This window comes from Anomalospiza imberbis, chromosome 3, assembly GCF_031753505.1.
Source record: "Anomalospiza imberbis isolate Cuckoo-Finch-1a 21T00152 chromosome 3, ASM3175350v1, whole genome shotgun sequence".
NCBI lineage: Eukaryota > Metazoa > Chordata > Aves > Passeriformes > Viduidae > Anomalospiza > Anomalospiza imberbis.
Window position 1 is genome coordinate 20,235,608 of NC_089683.1, and position 25,135 is coordinate 20,260,742.

The 25,135-nt window shown below is 35.7% G+C and overlaps 1 protein-coding gene across 4 annotated transcripts in view; it reads left to right on the plus strand.

Annotated features, from left to right (window-relative positions):
• SH3YL1 (SH3 and SYLF domain containing 1) overlaps positions 1–25,135 on the plus strand; it is a 48,214-nt gene that overhangs the window by 13,765 nt on the left and 9,314 nt on the right. For 3 of the 4 annotated variants that reach the window (XM_068183612.1, XM_068183611.1, XM_068183610.1), the window contains exons 3-9: positions 527–640; positions 1,142–1,206; positions 3,766–3,878; positions 7,013–7,141; positions 7,881–8,043; positions 8,690–8,762; positions 9,482–9,538. In XM_068183612.1, coding sequence (XP_068039713.1) covers positions 527–640; positions 1,142–1,206; positions 3,766–3,878; positions 7,013–7,141; positions 7,881–8,043; positions 8,690–8,762; positions 9,482–9,538 — 714 coding nt within the window. The remainder of the gene's footprint in view (positions 1–526; positions 641–1,141; positions 1,207–3,765; positions 3,879–7,012; positions 7,142–7,880; positions 8,044–8,689; positions 8,763–9,481; positions 9,539–25,135) is intronic. The other variant, XM_068183613.1, reaches the window with a different exon arrangement.

Below are 25,135 nucleotides of genomic sequence, written 5' to 3' on the forward strand. Positions count from 1 at the left end.
CCTGTTTTTGCTAGTTGTGGTTTTGAATCCTTAACTGTTATGTTCTGGAAGGTCTGCAATAAGATTTGTAGGATGCTGACACATCAGTATTTGCCACTAACACTGTCTAATGATGCAAGCTTGTTAGGCTGCTCTGTGTTGCTGTGATTTAAATTTGGACTCCTCCAAAAATTTGTGGAGACATGGTTGTCAGCTATTCACTGCCTGTTTACTGTTTATCTTGTCAAGGATACTTACAAAGTGGGTGGCACTAAGCAAACTAATTCTATACAAGCTAATCAGGACAGGTGGAGCAGTTGTGGCAGTGTATAGATTGTCACAGTGTATAGATAGGCTAATGTGACCTGCAGCTGGGTTTGCAGTTCTCTGTGGTGGAGGTATCATTATTAGTTCGACTTTTTTTTAAGGTTTCTTTAAGCTTTTGCTTCATTTATTTGACTCTTGTGTTCGTGTTTGTTAAATATTGAGTTTTGTTTTCTTAGAACTTCTCTTACATGGTCTTGAATAAATGATTTTGCTGTTGCAGCTCACGTAATAGCTAAAGCCAAAGGCCTTGCAGTTTTGTCTGTTATCAAAGCTGGATTTTTGGTGACTGCTCGAGGTGGAAGTGGAATTGTATTGGCTCGTCTTCCTAATGGAAGTAAGTGGATATTTTACTTTCATACTTAATGAGAAGTTAATTAAAAGAGATAAAAATATATTTTTTCATTATTCTTTACACAGAATAAAAAGGAGATGTGTGATGAGTCAGGAAAGTAGGTGACAGGTGACAGTGTTTGTTGGGAAAGGTGTTTTCAAATCTTTGTACCTTTGTTTGACCAAATGTAAATCTTTCAGTATCTTTGTGGAAAATAATGAAATATAAAAGTACATAGTATAAAATTCATTAGAAAAATTTATTATATCTGATTATGAATAAGTATATGATAAATATTTTTAACAAGGAATTGTTTAGATTGTGAGGGCTTGTATTTCTTAAATCCTTTCCTGTAGGATAAAGCATTATAGTTATGACTCTATTGTAGTGGTTTTGAACATAGTTTTAAATAGAGAATTCGTTAGCATTTTTAACTATTATAATAAAGTATTTCTTGTAACATGTGGTTAAAATTCCGTAAATTTATCTTGTTTTACACAACAGCTTGGTCTGCTCCCTCTGCAATAGGAATTGCTGGTCTTGGTGGTGGATTTGAAATTGGAATTGAGGTATGGTTTAGCATTTGCAATACTTGTTGGTAACTTTTTTTGCAAGAAATTAAAATACATTCACAAAGATCTAAATGTTAGTGAGATAGTAGAATCTACTTTATGTACAAAAATATTATTATGAAATCCATTTATGCAAGACAAACAAAAGAGGGGTTTTGATCCCATCAGTCAAATTGTTAGAAGGCATTTAGATGAAAAAAAGTGACATGACATTAGTTTCCTTGATTTCTCACTTCTAGCAGACTGATTTTTTTCACTTATGGAGAGCTTCCTGTCACGGTTTCCTTGTAAGACAACTGAAGTTAATTGAAAAAGCATCCTGTACTTAATAGTGTGTCAAATGCTTTGCTAAAGGGCACAGGGACTCTATCTGGCAAGACACAGTGTAAAGAACTGGAGTAAAATGGACTCCACTTAGTGTATTTCACACATTTCCCACTCACACGTGTGGTTACTGTCATGACCCTTCAGTTTGAAAGCACCAAAACTGGCGATGCCTCTCCTGAAGGAATACTACAGAAAAAGAGCCAGTTCCAGCCAGCAGAAATGCTTTAGTAAAGGGCTCCCAACACATTCAGAGAAACACTGGTGAGCTGAGCCCTAATAGCGCTCTGCCTCTGCTTCCCATTTCTTCTTCCTCACAGCTCCTTCACGCTTGTATGTTTTCATCTTTTCTCTGCTTCCGCAAGAGACTAGCCTCAAGACTCATCTTTCTCTTTGTTTAGCTTCTGTTCTGCTGATTCCCAAAGAAAATCAGAGTAACAATACGCTGCCAACAAGATCTCTTGCAATGGGCATTCTGCTCATGGGGAGAATCCATGTGTAGATAGATGATCTGGGTGATCCATGCCAGCCCCCAGTACATCTACGGCTGTCCCTGTCCTGGCAGCCAGTCAGCCAGCACTCACATACTGAGCAACAGATCAATATTTTATTCTATCCTCAGTGTTCACTGTGTGATCTCAGGCATTATTGCATGCACTTTTTAAAGGATGATGTGAATACAAAATCATTAATTTTTGTAAGGGATTTTCATTGGTTTTCATGACTACAGAATCTGAATGCATTATAAAGTGTTCAGTTTGAGCCCCAGAGTTTGTTTTGTTGTGGGGTTCATTTATTTTTTTCTTTCCTTTTAAGCCTCTTTATGTGTTTTGATTAATCTATGAAAATTTTCTTTTAATCATCCCCACCTGATATTTTAGATAATGTAGACATTTCCTATTGATACTGAATTAAATAGTTTCAATACAGAAGCTATTTGAGAGAGGGGGTTTTTCTCTGAGTAATACTGTGCCCTTCATTTGAAATTTTAGTCAGCTTACAAAATGCTGTTTCCTTACCGATGTTATTATAACACAATCTTTTTTATTTCTTCTAGAAAATATATGTTACTCAGAAGTACCTGCGTGACTTAGGAGCATACAGTCCCATTTCAGCATTCTTCTAGTCCTATATAAACTTAGATGTTTTAGAAACTAGGTGAAATTTATTCCTGTAGGAGAGATTATAGTTGATATAGTTGTAGTGATACTTATGGATATTTTTAAAAAACAAGATGGAGATCACACTCAGAAGTCACAATGACTTGGTACTTCAAATTAAGAACCAGTTTTAAAGTTTATATAAATGCTTTCTCACTGTGGATTAACTTATCTTTAACAATGAATTCATGCTCTTAATGGGTAAGAGGGAGAAGCAGTATCCTGACAGATGCTCTCCCTCCATCCCTGGATGATTCACAAACTGCTCCTGTAGCCATCTTTTGTTTGGGATGGAGTGGAGGTTACCAGGGGGCTAATAACAAAGACCTCTCTTATGCTGTGTGTAATACTTCTAGGCCAGCCTTGTTTTGCAAATAATCTGGTATTTCCTCTTGTATTCCCTGCTGTCACTGTTTGGAATCTGGGGTAAGTTGAAAGTTTTTTTCTGAACCTGGCTTTCAGTCAAGTCCATCAGATGAAAGATCAGGTGCAGTAGTCCTTGGGTATGTTGCTACCTCTTCAATTATTAGGTTTAATAGGTTATTGAAGCAACTGACTACATCTCATATTCAAGTCTTAAAAATTTAATAATCCATATACACACACACAGATATATAAAACTCCTGTCATGACAATAAAGTTTTATCTATAGCACCTGTATTCTTTTTGCTTTTTATTCTTTGGACAGAATTTTTTGTTTACTAAGTTCTGTCTTGCCTTCATTAGTTTAATTATTGCAAGATCCAAATGATTCACATCTGAAAATGTGCCTTCATAATTGTATAAGCCATGGAAAATAAGAAATTGTCAATTAGGAATTTTGAATTAACATAGAGTTTCTCTTACAGCTTTTGTTTATCACATACTGACCATATCAGCACTTTGAAAAAAATCAGTCAAATTTGATTAAAAAAGTAGTTGAAAGGATTTTTCATTCAAAATACCTTGCAGAAAAAGAATCAACTTTGTCATGAAAGCTATTTCAAAATAATCCTTTACAAGAAAGGAAGATCATCTCCTGTGCTGTTCTTTCTTCTTAAAAAGTGTAGTACTTTTATTTAATATTTTATAGGTCTCAGACTTAGTGATAATACTGAATCATGAAAGAGCAGTAGAAGCTTTTGCCAAAGGAGGAAATCTTACACTTGGAGGAAATCTTACTGTGGCAATTGGACCTCTGGGGAGGTGGGTAATATGTTTTCTTAATAAGGCATATATGGAAGATAATTTTTAAAAGCCACATTGATGTGGCATTTTTTTATATGTTACAACACAACCTAGGCAACCTGTATGCTGACTGGACCATATTGCTCTTACCAATCACTTATTTTTTCCTTTTTTTCTTTTTTTCTTTTTTTCTTTTTTTCTTTTTTTTCTTTTTTTTCTTGATTAAGTTGTTTATTGGTAGAAGGAAAGTGTTTGAGATTTGCTCTCTGTTTGCAGGAGACTGTTTGGCTAGGCTCAATGAAGAGCACAGGTGCTTCTGTGCCTTATGGAACTATGATTTTTAGTAACATATGGGTCTGCGCTTTCTGTCACCACAGATCTGCCCAACAGTAAATAAAAACTACACCAAATAATTTATTTTAAACCTTTAAGTGGTTAAGCTGTTTACTTTGAAGGATTAGGTGAAATAATCACTGAATAATTTTACTTGGAAATGAGCCTTGCAAGACTGCTATTCCAACCTCCTGCTCAAACCAAGGTCTGTTACTTCACATCAGGTTGCTCAGTCCTATTTTTCCAGTTGGATCTTGAAAATCCCCAGTGAGGGAGACTGCTTGGTTCTCTGGGCAACCTGCTCTACTGTTCAGCTCTCCTGCCTTACACCCAATCAAAGTATTTCTTCATTCTATTTATGTCAATAGTATTTTATTCTTCCTTCCTACACTGCTATAAAAAGCCTGGCTTCATACTCTTGATTACCTCTCCCCAGGTATTTGAAGCCTGCTGTTAGGTTTGCCCCAAGTCTTCTCCAGGCTTACCAAGCCCAGCTACCCCAGCTAGCCCTGCTTATGGAGTATGTGCCTCCTTATGGCTACTCTTTTTATAATTATGAAGTTTTACTGCTTGTTTTTAATCTTTTGTAACAAAATAAAAGGATGATACTTATTGCACAAAAGAGAGAGAGACATCTGTGGATCAGGGAAGGGCAGTGAATATCATCTACCCTACAAAGCCAGTCAGTACACTGTCCTGCAACATGTCCAAGCTGGGACATAGGTGTCAGGGTGAGAAGATGAGCAAACAGGTTAAGAACCGGGTGATCACGTTAGAAATTGTTTATGTTGAAGTCTGAAGCCAGATTTCTTTAGAATTTCTCAGGAGACTCTTCCAGGACCTCTCCTGCTTGGTATTTTTATCCATGACCTAGAGGAGCAGTTGCAAAATATCCTCTTTAAGTTTGTGGATGACTCCAAACCAGGATTTGCAGCCAAGGCACTTCAGGGTAGGGCCACCATTCAGACCAATGGACCTAGAGAGTGTAAAAATCCAACATGAAACCCCATGAAAATAAACAAGGACAAGTGCAAAGTTCTGCACTCCTAGTTGGATGAACCCCCTGTCAATCTGAGCAACTTCCCTACAGAGAAGGTGCTGGGATCCTGGTGGGCGGTGGGGCTAAGCCAGCAGTTGATTCCTGACAGAAAAGGCAGTGTAGGGGGTTGCATCAACAGGACTGTAACCAGTAAATATGGGAAGTGATTGTTCCCCTTCACTTGACATTTTGTAGACTGTGCCTAAAATATTGTGTTGAGTTTTAGACCTGCAGAAAGTTGTTTATAAACCTGAGTGTGTGCAGTGAACCACTACCTAAATGGCCAGGTAAATGCAGCATGTGAATGATGAGGCTGGGGGAGCTCAGCTTATTGAACCTGGATGAGAGAAGACCTTCTGAGGCTGCATTCCCAACAAGGCATCACCAAGAAGACAGACCACAGTTCTTTACAGGTGTGCATGGGAAGACAATGAGAAGTGGTAGTCACAGATTGAAACAAGGAAGGTTCTGACTGGATATGAGAAAAAGAAATTTGACATGAATAAAATTGAGTGCTGATATAGGTTGCTCAGAGTGTCTGTGGAATTATATCCTTAGAATTCTTCAAAAACAGGCTGGACAAAGTCCAGAGCAACCTTCTTTCAGTTTGATGTTGTATCCATTTTGAGATGACTGTCTTTAAACTTAAAATATTATGTGATCCTGTGAAGGACAAATACTGTAATTTTCCAAATCTGTTGAGGTTCAGTAAGGCCTTACTTGAAGTGTTTGTGCTGACCAATCATAAAGCCTAGGAGGATTTGGAAATATTGAATAGACTGAGTTTCAGTCACCAGTCCAAACATAATCAGATCATTTTAAAATGTGATTAAAGTGTGGCTTTAATAGTTTTCAGAGGAGGCTGTTAAGATCTAGTTATTAAAATTATTACAGAGATGCCTCTGCCCAAATAAGATGCAAGTGAGACCATATGCTGGAGTCAATAGTATGGATTTTATTTAACAGTAAATGTGAGTGGGGGAGGGAGAGAGAAAAAAATAGAAAAAAAAGAAGCGGGGAGAGAAAAAGTGACAGAAAGACAGATTGAGTAGAAAATACCTCTCTCTGGATCCCTACAGCATCCTGTTGATCCTCTTCTTCTGATCTTCTTGGTGGTAAGGGTTCCACAAATCTTTGAGTTCAACGGATATGTTCAGGCTAGTTGGGAACCCCCAGGTACCTCCCCTGGTTGGGAAGCTTGACAATGTCTCTTGCCATAGGGTCCGATCTGTTGCATCCCTTTGCATCACATTCAGTCCTTTGATGTAAAGCCTCAGGAATCAGTCTGAGGGTGCTTTTGGGATCTTTGATGGTTTATGATCCCTTCTCAGATATGACAGCTGCCTCTCTTGTCAGTGCATTGAGTCAGTTATGTCCCATTAGACCTTCCCGGGGGGAAGGGGTTGGGAGTTGTGTAAGGGAGAACAATTACCATGATAAAAGGTGCCATCCCACCTTGCTGGATTTGCCTCATCAGCCTGGCTTGCAGCCTCCCCCTCTGTCTTGTGTGAATCTCACTGCACACCCAAACTCACCTCTCTGCAAAGGATGTAAACCTGGCCTCAGCAAATCACCCTGAAGCCTCCTTGATTGTTTTGAGTCATAAGCCATGAACAGTCCAGTCTCTCAGAGACCTAACGGGGAGCATTCATATGAGGCAACATTTTTCTGTGCTTCTGTCTGAAAATAGGGTAAAAATAAAATGAAGGAATAAAAGACAATTGCTGTTCACGCTAGAAAACTGTATTGAAGAATATCAACCAAAACTTTTTCCTTCTAGAAACTTAGAAGGGGATGTTGCCCTGAGAAGCTCTGCTGCTGTCTATACATACTGCAAATCTCGAGGGCTGTTTGCAGGTGTATCTCTGGAAGGAACCTGTTTGATTGAAAGGAAAGAAACAAATCGCAAGTAAGCTCTCTATATATCTAAAAGGTTCAGTGAAAGCAGCGATAGAATTAACTAGGACACATTCATGTTGGAAAAAGTGGTTTTTGTGAAAACATACTATATTCAGTTTAGAATTTCTTGAGGGACAAGGGTTTCTTCAATTTAGACATCTTGCAATGGGTATTGAGATGATGCTAAATGCTGAGGGATTATTTATTTGTGGCAGGTTGACCTTAGCTAGCCACCACATGCCAGCCCAGTTGCTTTGTCATTCTCCCTCCTCAACAGAATGAGAGGAGAAAAAGTATGATGATAAACTCATAAGTTGAGATAAAGGCAGTGAGATCACTTACCAATTACTATTTCAGTCAAAAAAACTCCAACCTCATCAAGGGGAAATTAGTTAAATTTATTTTCAGTAAATAAGAGAATAGGATAATGAGAAATAAGAACAAATCTAGAAAGCAACACCTTTCCCCCCCACACCTTCCATCTTACTGGGCTCCACTTCAATCACAGCTTCTCTACTTCCTCCTCCCAAGCGGTGTAGGAAAATGGGGGCTGTGGTCAGTTTTCCAAATTTACAACTTTGAAATAGTTCTGTCATTTCTCAGATTATGATCAGTAGGAAAAATGCAGGGCTAGGGATGGAGACGGGGAGCATTTGCACAAAATGAATTTATCCAGAAATTGAAATATAATAATAATCAAATACCTGCAATCTTTTTTTTTTTTTTTTTTTTTTTTTTTTTTGGATCAGGTTTTATGGGCAGGACATTCGTGCTAGTGCCATCCTGCTTGGTGACGTGCCTTTCCCTGCTCAAGCAGATGATCTTTATGAAACTCTAGCATCCTTCACTGAAGTGTATGAAAATGAAGAGCAAAAAAATAATCCAGGAAAATCTGTAAGGGAACAAGGAAGGGTTTGTGTGCTTCTTTTTCACATAGGCTTTCCCTGTTCCTAAGCTGTTCCTAGTCAGTGTCAATGCTGATGTTCTTTGTGTCATTTTTAACTTCTCTGTTTGGATGACTGAAGGCATAGCACTTGTCAGTTACTGCATGTGGAACATTTGTTCAAGTATTTCCCTGCTAGACTCTTGAGGGTAAGAATGTCGCTGGGTTTGCTTTGCATCTTCCAGAATAACAAAGTCTATCCTTGTTTTGTAATTGTGTATTATCAAACCCGAGGTGATGATTAGGAATATTTGATCAAGTGTTTTTAGTCAAGTTAATTGCAAATTGGGTACTCTTAGTTTTCCTACTTTTTTCTGTCTTTCATTCAAACAATCACATTTATAATGTAATACTGGGACTGTAGAAGATACTTCCTTACAGATGTTGATGTTACTGATAGACAGTACTGATTTACGTACAGCTTTGTTAAACCCATGGTGATTTACGTCAGTGTCATGTCACTAGTGTTTAGTATGCTTTTTGAATTCCTATAAGTACAGTGGAGAAAGAGTAATTTTAATTTTTTTCAGTGTAATTTGACATACTTCTAGGCTCTGAAGTGACAATCTATGTCCAGATATGATGCTATGTTTTTAAAAAATTTGTGTGCTTTAGGTAAGTGACCGACCTGCTAGACCATCAACCAGACCAGAGCCACCTAAACCCACTGTTAGACCTACACCACCAGGTGAAAATTTTTGATAATGGCAAATTAATTATCTTAATAAAATTAGAGCTTTAAAGCTAATTAATACTATGCAGTTATTATAGCAGCTGCCTCTATAAAAATGTTTTTTAAATACTCTTCCTTGGACAAACATTGAAAACATGTTGATGTAGTGTCATGACTGATAAAGGCTAATGGATTTGTTTTTTTGTTTTATATTAGCAAACCTTTTCTCTCTAACATATTTTCTATAGAAACAGTGTTTTTATAGTTACAGAATCATGTAATAATTCAAAGGAAATACTCATAGATACTGGATACATAGGAACCTCACAGTACAATGAAACTTCTTAGTAAAAATAACAGAAACTAGAAACTGCTAGTCCAAGTTCTAGAAACTTCTGGTTTCTAGAAATTATAGTTTCTCTTTAGGTTGTCATTATCTCTTACTCATTAGAGGTTTTACAGTAGAGCAGAAGAGGCAGAATTTTGACTCTTTAACAGTTTGTCTTAACAAAGTGCTTTCATTCAAAGTGAGGCTTTACTGTGCAGCTCCTCTTGTTAACTTAATTCTCTGGTTAAGGATGTGAGGCAGAGTCTGTATTTCTTTCTTCTGCACTGGTTCTTAGTTAACTGCAATCATTTAATAACTATTGAACTTGTATCCGAAGAGCAGTATACAAAATATAACAATATATGTTAACCTGTCATATAAGAACCTACTTTATTTTCTCTTTCAGCTAAAAAGAATACCAACAAACTTTATCCTGAACTTCCCAATGATTATGCATCTGGAGGTAAGTACTAAGCTTATACTTATTTTATTATTACAGTGTAGAATCTGAGAAGTCCTAAAAGTACTTGGAAAGATATGCAAAAATATCTGGCCATTGATATTTTTCTTTATTGTCCATGTGTTCAAAAGAGATTCAGGTCTTGTATGATCTCCTGAAAATATTTCATAAACATTGATCTTATTCCTTGGCTTTACATTCTAATGATGATGTTCTTTTTCTGAGAAGCCCAAGTTCTTTTGTTTTATTCTGTGAGCTGGAAAAATGCACTTGAAGTAGTAAAACTGTTTTATGTTACCACCTAACTGAAATTAAAAAGGAAACTGATATAACAAGCTTCTGTCCATGTCCTTATGCAATGTACTATAATTACTGTTTTTAATTTTAAAATTGCTTCCACAGATGATACCTGATTATGCTGGCATAAACCCCAATTTACATGGCTTCTTTAGGTTTTTGTACTGAAATAACTCTGTGTTACACTAAAGATATTACTATTGATTCTCTTATGTTTAAAGCACTTTCAGTCTTAACAGGAGAATCTTATTGTGTAGTATTTGCATTCCATATTACATATATATATATCTATATATAATATGAATATGTACTTATATTTTCATGTATTGCATGCTCACTTGAAAATAAAATTAAACAAAATACCTCTTTTTTACTTCTTCAAATAGAGCTAAAATTGAGTTTGATAATAGTTCACAATGAAAAGTCTATTTCAGGCAAAGTATAATTATAGCTTTTCACTAAAAATTAAGATAAATTATGTGTCTTTGTCTTTACATTCTTTTTCAAATCTTCTCTTCATACATGTTCTTGATATGTGTGTCTGTTGAAGGGGCCAACATAGGAGTATCTTAAGCTGAGCTGTCGATGTGACTTCTGCAGATTAGAGACTTCCCGAGAATCAAGATTTGTTATTGTGTTGTACGACTTTTACGAGGAAAAGAAGGATGACTCTAATGGTCTGTACTCAGTAGCTGTCATCCAAGAGAGAAGAACTGGTCTTCTGGCCATTAAAACTAAGCTTTCCCAGTCTTAGAAAAGCCCTGACCAACTGAGAACAGGATTCTAAAGCTTGCACATATTTGCTATATTGAAGGGAGTGTTCTTCTATTCAGGTGCAAGTGACAAGGTAAAAATATTTCAGAGCCATCTGTTGAATGGCTTTCAAGATTCTTTGAAATCAAGATATAGACTCAGTCTGCTACTGGGAATTTCTAGCAATTCCTCAAAATATATAAGTTTTTCTTTAGGAATGCGGTGGGGCAATAGGATCTGCTCTAATGACAGCCTGGTATATTTGGCTTTCTGTTGCAGATTACATTTCCATAGGTAACAGTTCAAATGCTTTCTGAATCCACAGAAATACTCTATGTTTCTAAAGGCTAAAGCTTTTTTCCTTCTCGCAGGGGGCAATTAAGATTGAAGTCAAGAGTCACAGTCTCTTTCACAAAGAGTGTATCAATGCTGGGGGATGAAATAAAGAGCCATAAGGCCATATCTCCTGCCAATAATCTGTTTCTGTCTATTTATAGTCCAAAATACTTCAACAGAGCTGCCTAGCAGCTATAGCATATACACGTCAATCTTTATTGCGGGAGTAGTTGCTGCATCAGATGTTCTTCTACAGTTATCTGTAAAAGACATTAAAAATTTTTTGTGTCATTCTAGTTTAAAAAAATACATATAGATAAGCAATAGAAGAGTGAATGCATCTTATCTTTAGGAAGCTACGTGTTAGGTAAAATGGCTGGGGTGGAGGTGGGTTTTGATGTTGAGCAACAAGCTTAACTGGGTTGCAAGTAATAAGGACTTGCCTTTGGTCGGGGAAGGGGCAACTTGGCATTGTGTTACCAGCATTTGGTTTTGCAACAGTTATACAAGTAGTAGAAAGGTTGAAATATTAACTCTTCTCATTAGATGAAAGAGAGAGAGACTTGTGGATGAAACATTTTAAATTATTTTCTGTGTACTTGAATTATACAGATAAGTAATGTAATATAATCTTTTTCAAATGAAAGAAGAATGATAAATGAAAAACATTATTTTCTAAACTGGTAAGGTGATACTTGAACTCAGATGCAAGGAGATTGTCTTCATGTAACTGAATAATACTCAAGGTAATGAATTTAGTTGTAAAATGAGTGTTTTAAATGTTTCCAGAAACTTGGGAATACCACACATTTTATTTAGATGCAGTTAAAAATTGCATAATGCTTTTACAATTCTGGGAAATAAAACCCCAAAACAACCACAACAAAAAACCACAACAAACTAGCAGCTGCTACAGCTATTGTGATTCAGTGAAGTATGAATTTTTTACACTGGTAGACATTTTTCTGAAGACTCACTAAATAAAGAAATTTGATTTGCTTATGAGCATGAAAGTTCATGCCTTCTCCTTTACTAGAAGTAGGCATTTGCATTTCATTTTTCTACTTGTCCCTCCTTGTTGTAAAATCTACTAGAAGGACTTACTGGCCCTTCCAAGATTTATTACCACAACATAGCTTTTCTTTTTCTGGATGGATGATTCTTTGGACTTCTTTACCACATCTGTAATACAAGCAGCCTATGATTCTTTAGTGACTACTTGGACATTGTAGACTCAGGAGTTTATTTCATTAGGACCACTTTTTTAGATACATTAGGTTCATAGTTTGTTACACTAGAATATCTAATCCTAGATATTAAATTTTCATTAGTGTTATGATTTGTAGTTTTCTGTGCTTGCCGTTCTGCCATGGAGCAGCAAGTAACTAAAAATGTAGCTAAATGATAACTTCCTGCCTACCCTCCTAACAGTGTGCTGAATAGTATACAATTCTAAAAATGTTACAGTGATGTGGTTTCCCAGCTGAACCAGTAGCAGCAGGAGTAGTGATCTGCTAGAAAAAGTTGGGCCTGGGTTGAGGTGAATGTTGGTGAGAACTGAATCAATAACAGGCAGTTTCTTCAAATCAGAAGTCAGATCTTTTTCGCTTTTTCTTCAGCTCAGCTGATCAGAAAAGGACTATTTCATATGTTTGGAAAAGAATCACTTGAAATTGCCAAGGTGCTGGAACAATCAGGAAACAGACTTGAGACAGGAGTGGGGATGAAAATGGAAGAAATTTCTTCCTTCCAAGCAGTGTGCTTTCACTATTCATTCACAATTATCAAATAATCAAAAGGCTTAAATTCTTACAATACTGTAAGACAAAATACTCATACTGAACACAAAAGAAGTTCTTTTGATATCAGTGTAAGTATTTATGATAATTTGGAGAAAGTAATGATGCTGTCTGCATTTTTTAAGGGGTCATGTGATTTTTTCAAGAAACCTATAGGAACTTGTGGCTGTGAAGCCTGAATATTTCAGGATTTTTTTTTCATGTGCTTTCAGAAACACTGTCTTTCTTACCTTCCAGAATTACTAAGCTAAATATTTTAAAATTTTATCTTGAGAAAAATATTTGCCCTCTTTGGGTTTTTGACTGCAGTAAATTATCTGCAGCCATTGAAATTTTTTATCTATTATGCATAAAATCAACACACCCCAACCTGATTACAGGAAAACTAAAAAAAAACCCAAAATATGAATTTTGACTAGGTTTTTCTCAGCAGAAACCTTTCACTTTGAAAATAAAATAAAATCTTAATAAATTGTTATTGTCCCAATAGGCATATATTTATGTTCTTGCATGCTGAAAGAAGTGCTATCTCAAACCTACTGATGAGGATACGGAGGCAGATGAGAAAATTGTCACTGTTTTTAAGAGGCTAAAAAAAGCCCCTTCTTCCTTCAATGATGATTTAAGTGATTCGTCAGCCTCATTATTAAAAATTCATGCCTTCCTACATGAATTTGTCTGCAGCTTTTAGACAATATTTGTTGTGGCTTTCTTCACTATATTAAAGAGCCCTTTGCTACACAGAGGACCTTTTCTTTTGTTCCCCTCTTGTTCTCTTTGAGACACTTGTGCTGAAATCAAATCACTTTTTGGTCTTCCTTCATCTTTCTTTTGATTGCCCAACAGATTGATGAGCTCTTTGTCAAAGGTCATTTTCTCTTTCATCTCAAATTATAAATAATAATACAAATACCAAATTCTGAGCTGTGAGCTCACTGAGATCAGTAGGATTTGGGCTCCTAAAAGCTCTAATGAATTTGCACTAAACTCCAGTCTTTATATTTTCTATTATTTATTTATTTATTTAAACCTTCTTGAGTGTTCTTTATCTAAGTTTAAAACAATTGAGGCAATATCAACCCTTTTTCATTAGATGGTACCATGAGGTGGTAAATTCAGTTTGTGTTAACTAAACACATCAGAGCTGCTGCTTTTCATGGTTACAGTTCTCCAGGAATCAGGCCTGGCCCACTTCTCTGTCATTTCAGAGGTGATCTCAGTGTTTCTTTTGGTAATCTTCGAATGCCAGACGGTTCAGTAGATCTGTGAAAAGCTGCTTCCCAAGAGAATTCCAAGACTGATTTTCTTGCCTCCTGAAGTGAATTTTGCCAAGGAAAATTGAGGGTCTGTATGTGAATTTGCCTTTGTTAGAACATTATGGGGTTTTTTGTGGCCAGTTGCAAATGTTTTAACTAAGACAACATAACTGTATGGACTATGAATTCATAGACCTCTTCTGAGGTAAAAAGCTTTCAATTTTTTGTTTTTGCTTGTGATTTCACCTCCTGTTTCACTTACTTTACTTGCATACCTGTTCTACAGTTCAGTTTACATCTGACTTGTTATCTTGTTATTTTGAAAGCTACTTCTCTCTAGGATGATATTGATCAAACTTGGGAAAGAAAATATAAGCTGGAACATGGACACCATTCTAGCAGTCTTTGCATTAATTAGTACCTCTACTTATGTGTGGTGCTGAGGGTTTTTAACACAGTATAATGAAAAAATGGAATTTTTAGTTACAACTGCTGAAAGAGAGCATCACTCTATGTTCTTGCAACTTTAAAATAGGTTTGCTTTGGTAAATAGTATTGAAGCAATCACTTTATTTTTTTATATATGTATTTCTCAACTTAGGTTTAACAAAACCAGTACTATTTTGGAACAATTCATATTTAACTGGAAATCTAACATGCAATTATTTATATTCACTGTGCAGTTCCATGTTTAGATATGCCCACTGACAAAACAATCTGACAGGTGTGCTACAGGAGAAATGGAAGTGTGCCCAAATCTCCTCTTCATGAGTGACTTTTGACTTGGGCATTTTTATTTTAATTAAGACTAAGCACCACAGCAGGAAAGTAAAATTATTCCATGAGTTTTCAAACAAACAAAATCAGCTATGTGGTCTCAGACTAACTTTTCTCAGTGTAATACCTGAATTTTTGCTTTTCCTTTGTTGTTAGAAAACATATGTCAAGTCTGCCTTTCGAGGATATTGTCAATATTTCATTATTTGCTTCTTTCTGTCTGTTCTGGATCAAGATGATTTTAAATGGTTTCATCGTTCTGAAATTTTCTTTTCCAACCTGAACTGTTGAAAAGTTGAATAAAAAGCTTTTAACTTTTAGTTAAATAAGATTATAAATATTTTTTTTTAATTTTTTTTGTATCTGATATCTGCATAGACCTGGAATGGAGAAGGAGTCAAGAACCTCTTGTTTTTAAGGATGGAGAAAGACTCTGTTGTTCTCAGTGAGGGAAAAATGCATTTTGCTTTTGAACTGGAAATTAAATCATCCATAAACACAATAAAATCAGATGTGTACATATACCTTTAGGTATTGTGGAGATGTGCTGTGTATCTGAAACTGGAAAAAAAAAGCCACTTTTTTATTCTTCAGTTTATGAATTACTCCTTTTCCAAGAAAGGAAGAGATTTGCTGAAGGATCATGTAGAACTGTAGTAAGGAAGAATCCTCATTAAGCTGTGCAGTAATCTGTTCCTTCAATGCTATAATTTAATGAGAATCTCTTAGCAGATTATAAACTATAAAATCAATAAGCTCAGAGTCACAAATAGGTATTTCTTTTAGAAAAAATTTACAAAGTGAGACATATAATGTTCTGCCATAATCCTTCATAACATTGTCTACTAATTTGGTAAACTAAAGTATGGGGGGTTTTGTTTTGTTTTAAGAGTTTTAGCTCAGCTTGGTCTATTATTGTGTTTTTCATGGCAAGACTGGTGACATGTTTATATTTAGTTACTAGAAAAATAAAACATCCATCTGGTGGTCCCCCACAGTATTAATTTTCTTGCTATTATGAGCTCTTTCTTAATACTAACGAAACCCAGGAAATCCCAGGAAATTATTTTTGAGACTATTTTTATCCCTGATTCACTTTTACTAGGATTGTACTATTACTATCATGAATGTGATAAGTCAGATAATCAAGCTGCTTATGGCTTATATTGTGGCAAGCTGAGAGGAAAATATGCAGCATGCAGGCCTTCACTGGTCATACTGAAACAAATAACTTGATGCATATAATCAGCTAACTCAAAATACAAGAAGGCACAGAGAGATTGAGGTCAGACATGCTAGAATGAAATTGGGGTCTTTCTGATGTGTGTGTGCATGCGTGGGCAGAGAGCTGTTGTGCTAAGTATGAACCAGCTACTCTGGCATGGATAACAATATATTTTTTTTTCTTGGCATTTTTAATGGCTTGGAATAAAAATTGGGAAATTAGAGCTAAAGCACAGAACAACTTCAGTGCAATCTATGTGTATTTTTTTAAGTGTAAAGCACCACTATGATCATAATTCTGATTCACAGAACATGAAATTATTCAAAGGAGCATATACATGTTAAATAGAATAGATCGAAGTCTTGTCTGAAGCCATTGTAACAGATACAGATTAATGCTTTAGCATCTGGAATACATGCTTTAAATGTTGTTTCAAAGCTGTGTACTGCTTCAGATATTATTTTCTTCTGTGTTGTTCAAGCAGTAGGACTAAAACAAGCTTAAATTCCTTTCCTGTCTATTATCCAGAAAAGCCTTTGGGAGTATGGGAGCTTCTGCTTCATTTCTAGTACTTGAAGCCAAACAGAAATTTTGACTACGTCAAGGAAGTGATAGATATACAGGATTTCTCTCCAGAGTGCAGTGAAATGCCCTGTGCTTGACTGACTTAAGACAAAAGCTAACACTACTGCAAGAAATGCAGGTCTTTTTGCAGTAATGGTGGCCTGATGCTTTTCAGATCCATCCTTATAGCAGGGATGAGAACATATACTTTATACTAAATGCTAAGGGAATATGGCATTCACATTCTCTGAACAGAGAGACATAATTCTTTCTCTCAGGGTTTTTTCCTGGAGAAGCACAGAGAGAAGAAGAGAAAACAGTTCTTATCTGTGCCTGTGTTTGTGCCCATGTGGAATGTGGTATGGAGATTGTTTACCCAAGGTGATTGCTTGATTGGATCCTGGTGATGATTGTTTGGATTCATGGACCAATTGGATCCAACAGCTGTGTCAGGACTCTTGGGAAAGAGTCATAGGTTTTCTAGTTAGTTAGTGATAGTTCTTGTTAATGTAATATAGTTATAGTATAATAAAGTAATTAATTAGCCTTCTGAAATCATTGGAGTTCAGCGATCATTCTTCCCAGGCACTGGAGGTTACTTTTACTTTTCTCTGGGAAATTATTATTTTTCACCCTGATGGAACACCCACTTCAAATGTATTTTCCCATGAGCAGGAAAATTAGGTGCCCTGGTTCGCCAGAATGCGATATATTCTCTGTCATGGGGGGACCTGGAGTCCTGCATCTGCCTTGGCTGTGCTGGTTCAGTGTTACATCATGCAGATCAGCCAACTGGATATTGCTAATTGAACCAAGAAAGTCATTCACCTTTTGTGGAAACACTGTCAGTCCCTGAATAAGAAATAGGAGTCCATGGGGAAAAAAAAAAAAAAAAAAAAAAAAAAAAAAACCAAAAAACCAGACACTAATGTAAGCTAAATTAGTACAACAAAGAACTGTTCTAGAAATGGTGTAATAATGCTTTTCACTTCTACAAAAAATTATATTTGGTTTGTCTTTCTCATTAACAATTTTTAGCCATATTAGGTAACCTTCAAATATTCTTTTTCCAATTGTTTTTTCCTTGAAGAAGCTTAGCTAGAAGTGACCTCTACTCGTGTGGAAAGGAAGTGTTAATTTTTTCATACACAGTGAGACTTCCACCCCTCTTCCCGCTTTTCTCACAGTGGTGCTTGTTTGTGTTTTTAGCAGCTCCTTTGCTATGTAGCAAGGAAGGTGTCAAAAGAAGATTAAAAATAGGGAAATAGAAAACTCCTCTGTAAGGAAAAATATAATGGGAAAACTTACGTTGGTCCACAATTTCAAGTATTGGTCTCTGCTAGAAGGTTTAGACTGTGTCTTCACTACTACTGACATTTCTGCCTTTTGTCAGCAACTACAGAAGGATGGGACAGAATCTGAGGTTGAGAAACCAGAGTAAGTTTGGAGATACTGTTGAGGGAAAAATCTGCCATCACATAATGTTGTACATTGGACAAATTTGAGCCTGTGGTTGAATCCCATCTGCAAGCCTGAATTTCCTCATGCTTGAACCAAGGGGATATGATTACGGTTAGTTTTTTCTTTCTAAGAGAGCATCTCTACAGCCAATATTTTACTTGATTTAAAAGAACATGTATGAAGAATACTGTTAATACCACTCTTAAATTTCAACTGAAAATTGTGGTACTGTTTGCTTTTTCATTTCAAGAACTTTATCATAACTGACTAGGCTGATGTAATGAGTAGTCTGTAAAGTTTGATTGTGCTTAGCTGGGAAGTATAATATCAGCACACCATGGGTGATAATGGCTATCCCAGATGCTTCATCCCTGTGATGGTGGATGTGGCAGGTTGCAGAGTTTCCACTAATCAGATTAGGCTCTAGTTTATGGTTCTGTGTCATTTCTAGCTCTTGCTGAAGCTGTTCTGTAATGAATAGGGCTATCTATCTTTCTCCTACCAGTTTAAACTGTGGTCAAATGATTACAGGATTGTGCCATGGGATACTGTAAGTGGAAGTACAATTGCTTGAGTCACCAGTTGGCACAGGAAGGGAACAATGATTGAATACCTTTTGAAATGATAAGTTGATGAAGCCTGTGGTGTAAGTAGAATTAATAATGGCTGTACTGCTGCTGAAGGAACATAAAAGCAATGAGAATTAGTAATTGTGGCAAGAAGTAATCCAAGCATTGATTTCAACAGCCCCTTAGTGCAGCTAAAGTTAACAAGTTTTCTATATATTGCAGATGTTCAAATAATGTAAATGTTATCATGAAAGTACTGACTTTATATCAAAACAGGAGATACTCACTTGTTCCCATTACAGAAAGAAGTTTCTGAATCTTTCACAATGACTTGAAACACTTTCTCCCTTTCATCTATATTTTTTCTAATGAAGATCAATTATTCTTTTCTCATGCTTTCTAGTTCTCTAGAAAAACTTTTCTATCTGATTCCTTTGCATCGTAGTAGTAGCATCTTTAATTTGTTTTATTCTGCAAAGCTCATTTTAATTTTGCCTTGAAAACAGGCTTTCTCTTCTTGGTCCGCTATTTTCTCAACTTGTTTTAAACATTGATGATAAGGAATAAGGATTGTGAACAGACCTTCACATGAGGCCTTGTACAGTATTATTTTATTATTATTTAGTGTGTTTCCATATGAGATACTCTTTGTCTCATAAGATTTTATTTTAACCATTTTCTAGCCAGTGCAGAGAAGTATTTCTCCATGCAAAGGAAAAAAAAATTAGTATTTCACAAAGCATTTTCCTAAGAAACTGGCAGAAACTGTTTATAGAATTGTTGCACTTACTACTCTTTGTTTTTTTTCTAGAGGCTTTCCCAGACCTTTGTAAAAGCTAAGATTTCTATCAAGTGAACCAGGTTATGTGCCAATAGTACCCTTGGCAGAAATTTTGAAGCTGACTGTAAAGAGATTTGAGAATCAAAAAGCAGAGACAGTGTATTGAGATTGAGATTGAGATGCCTACTCAGTATGTGTAGAGGAAATATGGAGAAGCTTTTCAACATAAAGGAGTTCCAGATCATTCCTAAATCATCAGTTTGATCTGAATAAAACAGACCTCTGTTCTTGTCACTGTACTTTGCTTTTCAGAATATGAAGGCTATGCTTAGGATTGCATCTCAGCTTTTGTAGTATGATTTCAGCAGAGGCATTATTTGCATTCATGTCGTGTTGAGCACGATAAAGCCCTTGACATTGATATGGGTTTTTTGACCTTTTCACTTTGAATGAAAATCTAATTGTTTTTGAAATGTCAAAAAAATCCAAAAAGTAATCAGCAAAAGTACTGCTATGGGATTGGCTCTTGCAAACAGGAGGTAGGGTTTTTTTTATATCCTAAATATCAAATACATCCACAGATGCTTAACAAAAAAGGCACTTCTTTAATGCAAAAGCTGAGTGTGCTGAAACAAAGATAGAAAGCATTCCATCAGCAGATGAAGATGATGAGCCAGCATGTTCCCCAGTAGGCCAGAAACTCAAGACCAGCGAAATACGTTTCATACTGAATGAGCTAAATTTGCAGAGTGACTTAAACTTTAAATATAGTCAGGTCTGTTTCAAGCACCAGTTTTGTTTGCTAGACATGACACTGTTCAGTAACAACTCAAGTTGGTAATATAGAATCTGCTTTGAAATGATCCATTTCTAGCTTATATAGAGAGGTCAGAAATACATAAGCCTTCTCCTGGGTTTTGTGAGTCTCTTACAAAAGTGTGTGTATAATGTCTTCATTCCGTGCATGCAGATTTGCAGCTGATGATGAACTTTTTATCTGTTGAGGCCTTGCTTCAAAATTGAGGGTCTTGTACCTTATATGGAACATCTGTGGCTAACTTTGCCTTGAATAATTTTTTCCAGCCACTGTTTCTTTGCTCATGGAGAATGTAGTTATTAAATTATTTTGAAAATCAACTGGAGGGCTTTGTAACACTGGAAACCTGGACAAAGTACCCAGTTAAAGTAATACATAGCATCTAGTACTGCAACTAAATCAAAAAATAGGGTTTGCTGAGGCAGTACTCATGGAGGTGGAAGAGGGCTTAACATCTGGTTTTGCTTTCCTTTCAAGAACTTGGGTGTACATTTAGTACTGAAACATATTAAAGAGAGTAGTTCCTGGAATGATACAGGCCTTCCTTGACATTATCAATGTACCCTGAATACATTTTCTAGGTAACTGGAAAAAGGAAAACATTGTACACCTATTAAAAAACTGTGGAAAGGAGGGCCCTGAGAGCTACACACCTGCCAAGCTTCACCTCTGTGCCTGGGAAAGTCATGGAACAGATCCTCCTACAAACTGTACTAAAGTACAGGGAGTCAGGAGGGTGATTTGAGACAGCCAGCACAGCTTCATCAGAAGCAAGTCCTGCCTGACCAACCCAGTCAACTTCCATGATGAAATGACTGTGATGGAGTGGACAAGGGAAGAGCTACAGATGCCTTTTATCTAGATTTCAGGTCCCTTCCAAGCCAAGCCATTCTTTGATTTTGAAATTGCCTTAAATCTATAGCTACTGGAACAAAACAGCCTTCAGGTGTTTTAGGTATAGAACAATTCTTTGCCCATAAGTGAATGTAGAATAGAGTAATGCAACTTATGCCTTCTCTCCCTCCTCAGACCAGGTTTGTTTGACTGATCACAAATAGGCATTTGTGGAGCATTTAAAGAGTAATTTTACCCCAATGACAGTGAAGCTCACTTAATGCAAAAAGTCCACCCTCATTTTCTTAGTCATGAAGAACTAATTATTTGCAGCCATCAATATAGAATTTAAATACTTGTGTGTGTTAAGAAGCTTTTATTCAGAAAGTGGAGAAAGACAGGTGATTTTTTTTTAGTTGCCCAAAACAAGCCATAATTATTGGCAAAGAAACAGCTAAGTAAGATATTATTTATTCTGAGTGTTATTTGCTGAATATCATGTCTCCTGACTTTTGATCAGATGAGCATTATTGGAGATTATTTGGATCAATGGTGGCATATGACATACTTCAAGTATCTGTACAGAGTATATCTGATTATAACAGATTAGTACCTGTAGATGTAAAATGTCAAATCTACTGTGCATATTTAGGTCTTCCCAAACATCTGTTCAGTGACATCTGAGGTTGTTGTTTTGTATATGCAGAGGGTTTTTTGAGGTGAGTCTACATTTAAAAAACAAAATCAAAGAGGCCATTAAGGAAATTAGTAGTTTAATGTGAATAGGACATTTGAGATTTCACTTTTAAGGCTTGGTTAAACAAACACTTGATTTGTTATTTGTCCGGAAACAACTAAAATTAAATTTGTAAGTAAATATACATCTATTCTGCTCTAGAAGCTGCAATAAACCTTTTTTTTTCTTAAGCTAAAAGCTGAGGAATGAGAGCTAAGAATATGGAAAATGAGCACATTGGGTGGAGAAAAGAGCTCATCTGTATACTGGTGTGATTCAAGAACTGAAATTATTTTCATTACTTTTAGTATTTAGAATACAGTTAGGCTACTATTTTTCTTTCTAAATGGGAGTTGCTTGAAGATTTTTTCTAAATAGCCATTAGAATGCATAATATTTTGTTGCCATATAGGAGTTGAAAAGTTAATTTCTGCAGGGTCACAGTGTATAATACACTACAATATGGTTCTTCTTTAGTCCATTTTCCCCAGTCTTCTCTGGCTGATGTTTTGTCTTGTCATCCTTTCATCCTTTCTCTGACTTTCCTTACTTAATTTCCTTCATAAGCTTTTAAACATATCATTTGCCACTTTCCCAAGTTGCTGCTCTTTTAGGCCTATTCAGATCTTTAGACATAGTAAATGGTAAAGCCTGAGAATGGACATTGCCCAATAAGAGCCCTATAAGTGAATCTCAACATTGTAATGTGTTTTATTTCTGCTTATCATGAAATTGTAACTTAGATAATGCAGTAGTTTGACTTAACTTATGTGCATCCTAGCTGTGGACATGAATTCAACATCACCTTTGTGGCTCTGAGCTGCAACTTTGAGCCAAACCTGACATTACTTAATTTGTTAGAAACCACTTACAAATGGTAAAGCCTTGAAATTCAGACATCATCAGAACGTGGACTATTATTTGCATTAAACTTCTTCAACCATAAAATATTAAAAGTATACGTATTCAGTGAACTATACTTAATGACATCTTAATCTCCAAGATGCCAATTTTTGAAAAGTCATATGGATGAGATACTGCCTCTGTCATGTTTTCATCATTGTATGTGGTCATAAAGGGGACATTTTGAGGTAGTGTTGTTTAAATATTTCATTACTTTGGAATTTTTCTTTCTTTGATTACATTCCAGGAAGTAAATGACCCACTCCTTTTTCATAAAAGTATTATGTAATATATGCAAGAGGTTTTTAAATTTAAGAAGATATTCAAAATAGGAGTCACACCCATTGCAAACTATGTGTTTTCTATTTAAATAACAGAATACTATTTTCAGTTGCAGTTTTCATCATTTTGATTGCTTTCTAAAGTCATGAGTGGAAAAATGAGTTGTAAAAAGAGATTAATTTTTATATGTACATGTAGTAATAAATGTACAACTCTGTACTTTTTAACCTTTATTTCTTTACATATGAGAGTATCTTTTTCAGTGTTTTCAGTGTTATTCTGTGAAAATTTGACTGTTATAACATTAATGAAATTGTTTTCATTGCTTTGTTCCTAAGGAGACAATTTTAGTTGCATACATGTATTCTTTCAGATACTGACACAACTTTGCTTTCGGATTATCAGCAGATGTAGATTGGTTTTAGAATATCAACAAAGTATCTTCAATTTTTTCTTTGTTATAACTCAGAGTGCGACTTATCAGATTTATTATGATCAAGACTACTATAATTCACATATTTTAAAACTAGTATTCTTTCCTGTTTTAAAATTTTTAAAAGCAATTACAAAATGTAATAGTGAGATAAGGCATGAGATCCTTAGCATTAAGGGACTGAACAGCTTTCAGGGAAACAGATATGTTAGAGTAATTATTGGTATCTTCAAAAACTCAGCACTAAGCCTTACATCTTTCTGTCACACCTCCTTCTCAGTTGCCTTCCAATGTTTCTTTGACTGTCCCCGATGCAATTCATCTAAGAAATCTAATCTCTTTCTTAGATGCTCTTCTACATAATAGTTCAGAAATAGACTTCAAATATAAAGAAAACTAAGGGGGTAAGTTTAGCTACAGTAAAAGGTAGATACTCCCCAGTATAACTGATCAAATGTAGCCAAGATGTTGGATTTGTCTCATTCTTGAAAAAGGTACTGTATCACTGAGCCTTTGGTAGTTTCAGCTTCATAATTCTTTGGCAAAAAGATCGACGCAGGATTAGCATTGTATCAGACAACGTGCCGTCCAATTTCTCTCTCTGTATCATTGGCCTGGTACATAATTAATGCTTTGACTTCCACCTGATTAATGCTGTTCTTAAGTATTTTCTAAATTAATATCAACAGGTCAGTTTTAGGCTTGTTTCCTTAGTCTCTTTGAAACAGCTGCACCATTTACTTCATGTACTAGTATTTCTTATGGTCAGGGAACAAATCAAGACACTAATCACAAAAACATCTTTATCTTCCCTCTTAACTTTGCATCCCTCTAGTCTTCTGTTTGCTAGCTGCTTTTTTGGTGTGGTTTTTTTTTTTTTCCCTTTTTGTAACCTTAAAATAGATTCCATTATTTTACAAATAGACTTCTCTCCTTTGAAAACCCACTAATATTAAAGCAGTTTATAGAACCAATGACTTTGTTCGATTGATGACTGTCAAACTAGTGAGTATTATCTGTATTCAGTACTGTATTATGTTGAATTCTAATTTGACTCTGGGTTTAGAGTTCTGGGATATAGAATACATCCATGCATTTTCAAAATCTCTCTCTATATATATTTAAGTTTCTTTAAATTATGTACACATTCCCTTTATTTCTTGACCTTTGTTATTAGTTTCTGTAATTTCATTAAGATTCTTCTCAATGGATTTGACCCCTTAGCTTTGTGTTGTCTAGCTTTATCACATATTTTACTCTTAGATCAGCCTTCAGCTACAAGAGTGACTCTGCTACATCACCGGTACTTCTCCTGTTCTTGTACTTCACCTTTCTGTGTCTCCCAGTTCCGCCAGTGTTCTCTGCTCTCCTTTCCCTTCCATTTTTCATTTGCTGATTTCTTCATTCATGGTTATCTCCTCATTAGAAAAAACTGTTCTGACATTCTCATGTGCTGATTCATTACAATTTTTTTTAATTACAATTTTCACATTCACATATAAATCTATGGTCTCCACAAAGTAAGTTCTCTGTTCCTTCTGTTCTTTCACTCATCCATTTAAACAGTTCTTTGTTTAATGGTAATGTGAAAGGTCAGTTACTACAGGCCTTTTACCTAACGATAATATTCTGTTTATTCATTTGCAAGAAGAAATAGGTTAAACTGAATAGAAGTTTAATGAATGAATGAGTGGAGTAAGGAGTCCCTGAAATGTGGTAGCTATCTTATTTTTAGTGTAACTGTCTGAAGGTGTGAAAAAATGGGGTTTGACTATAA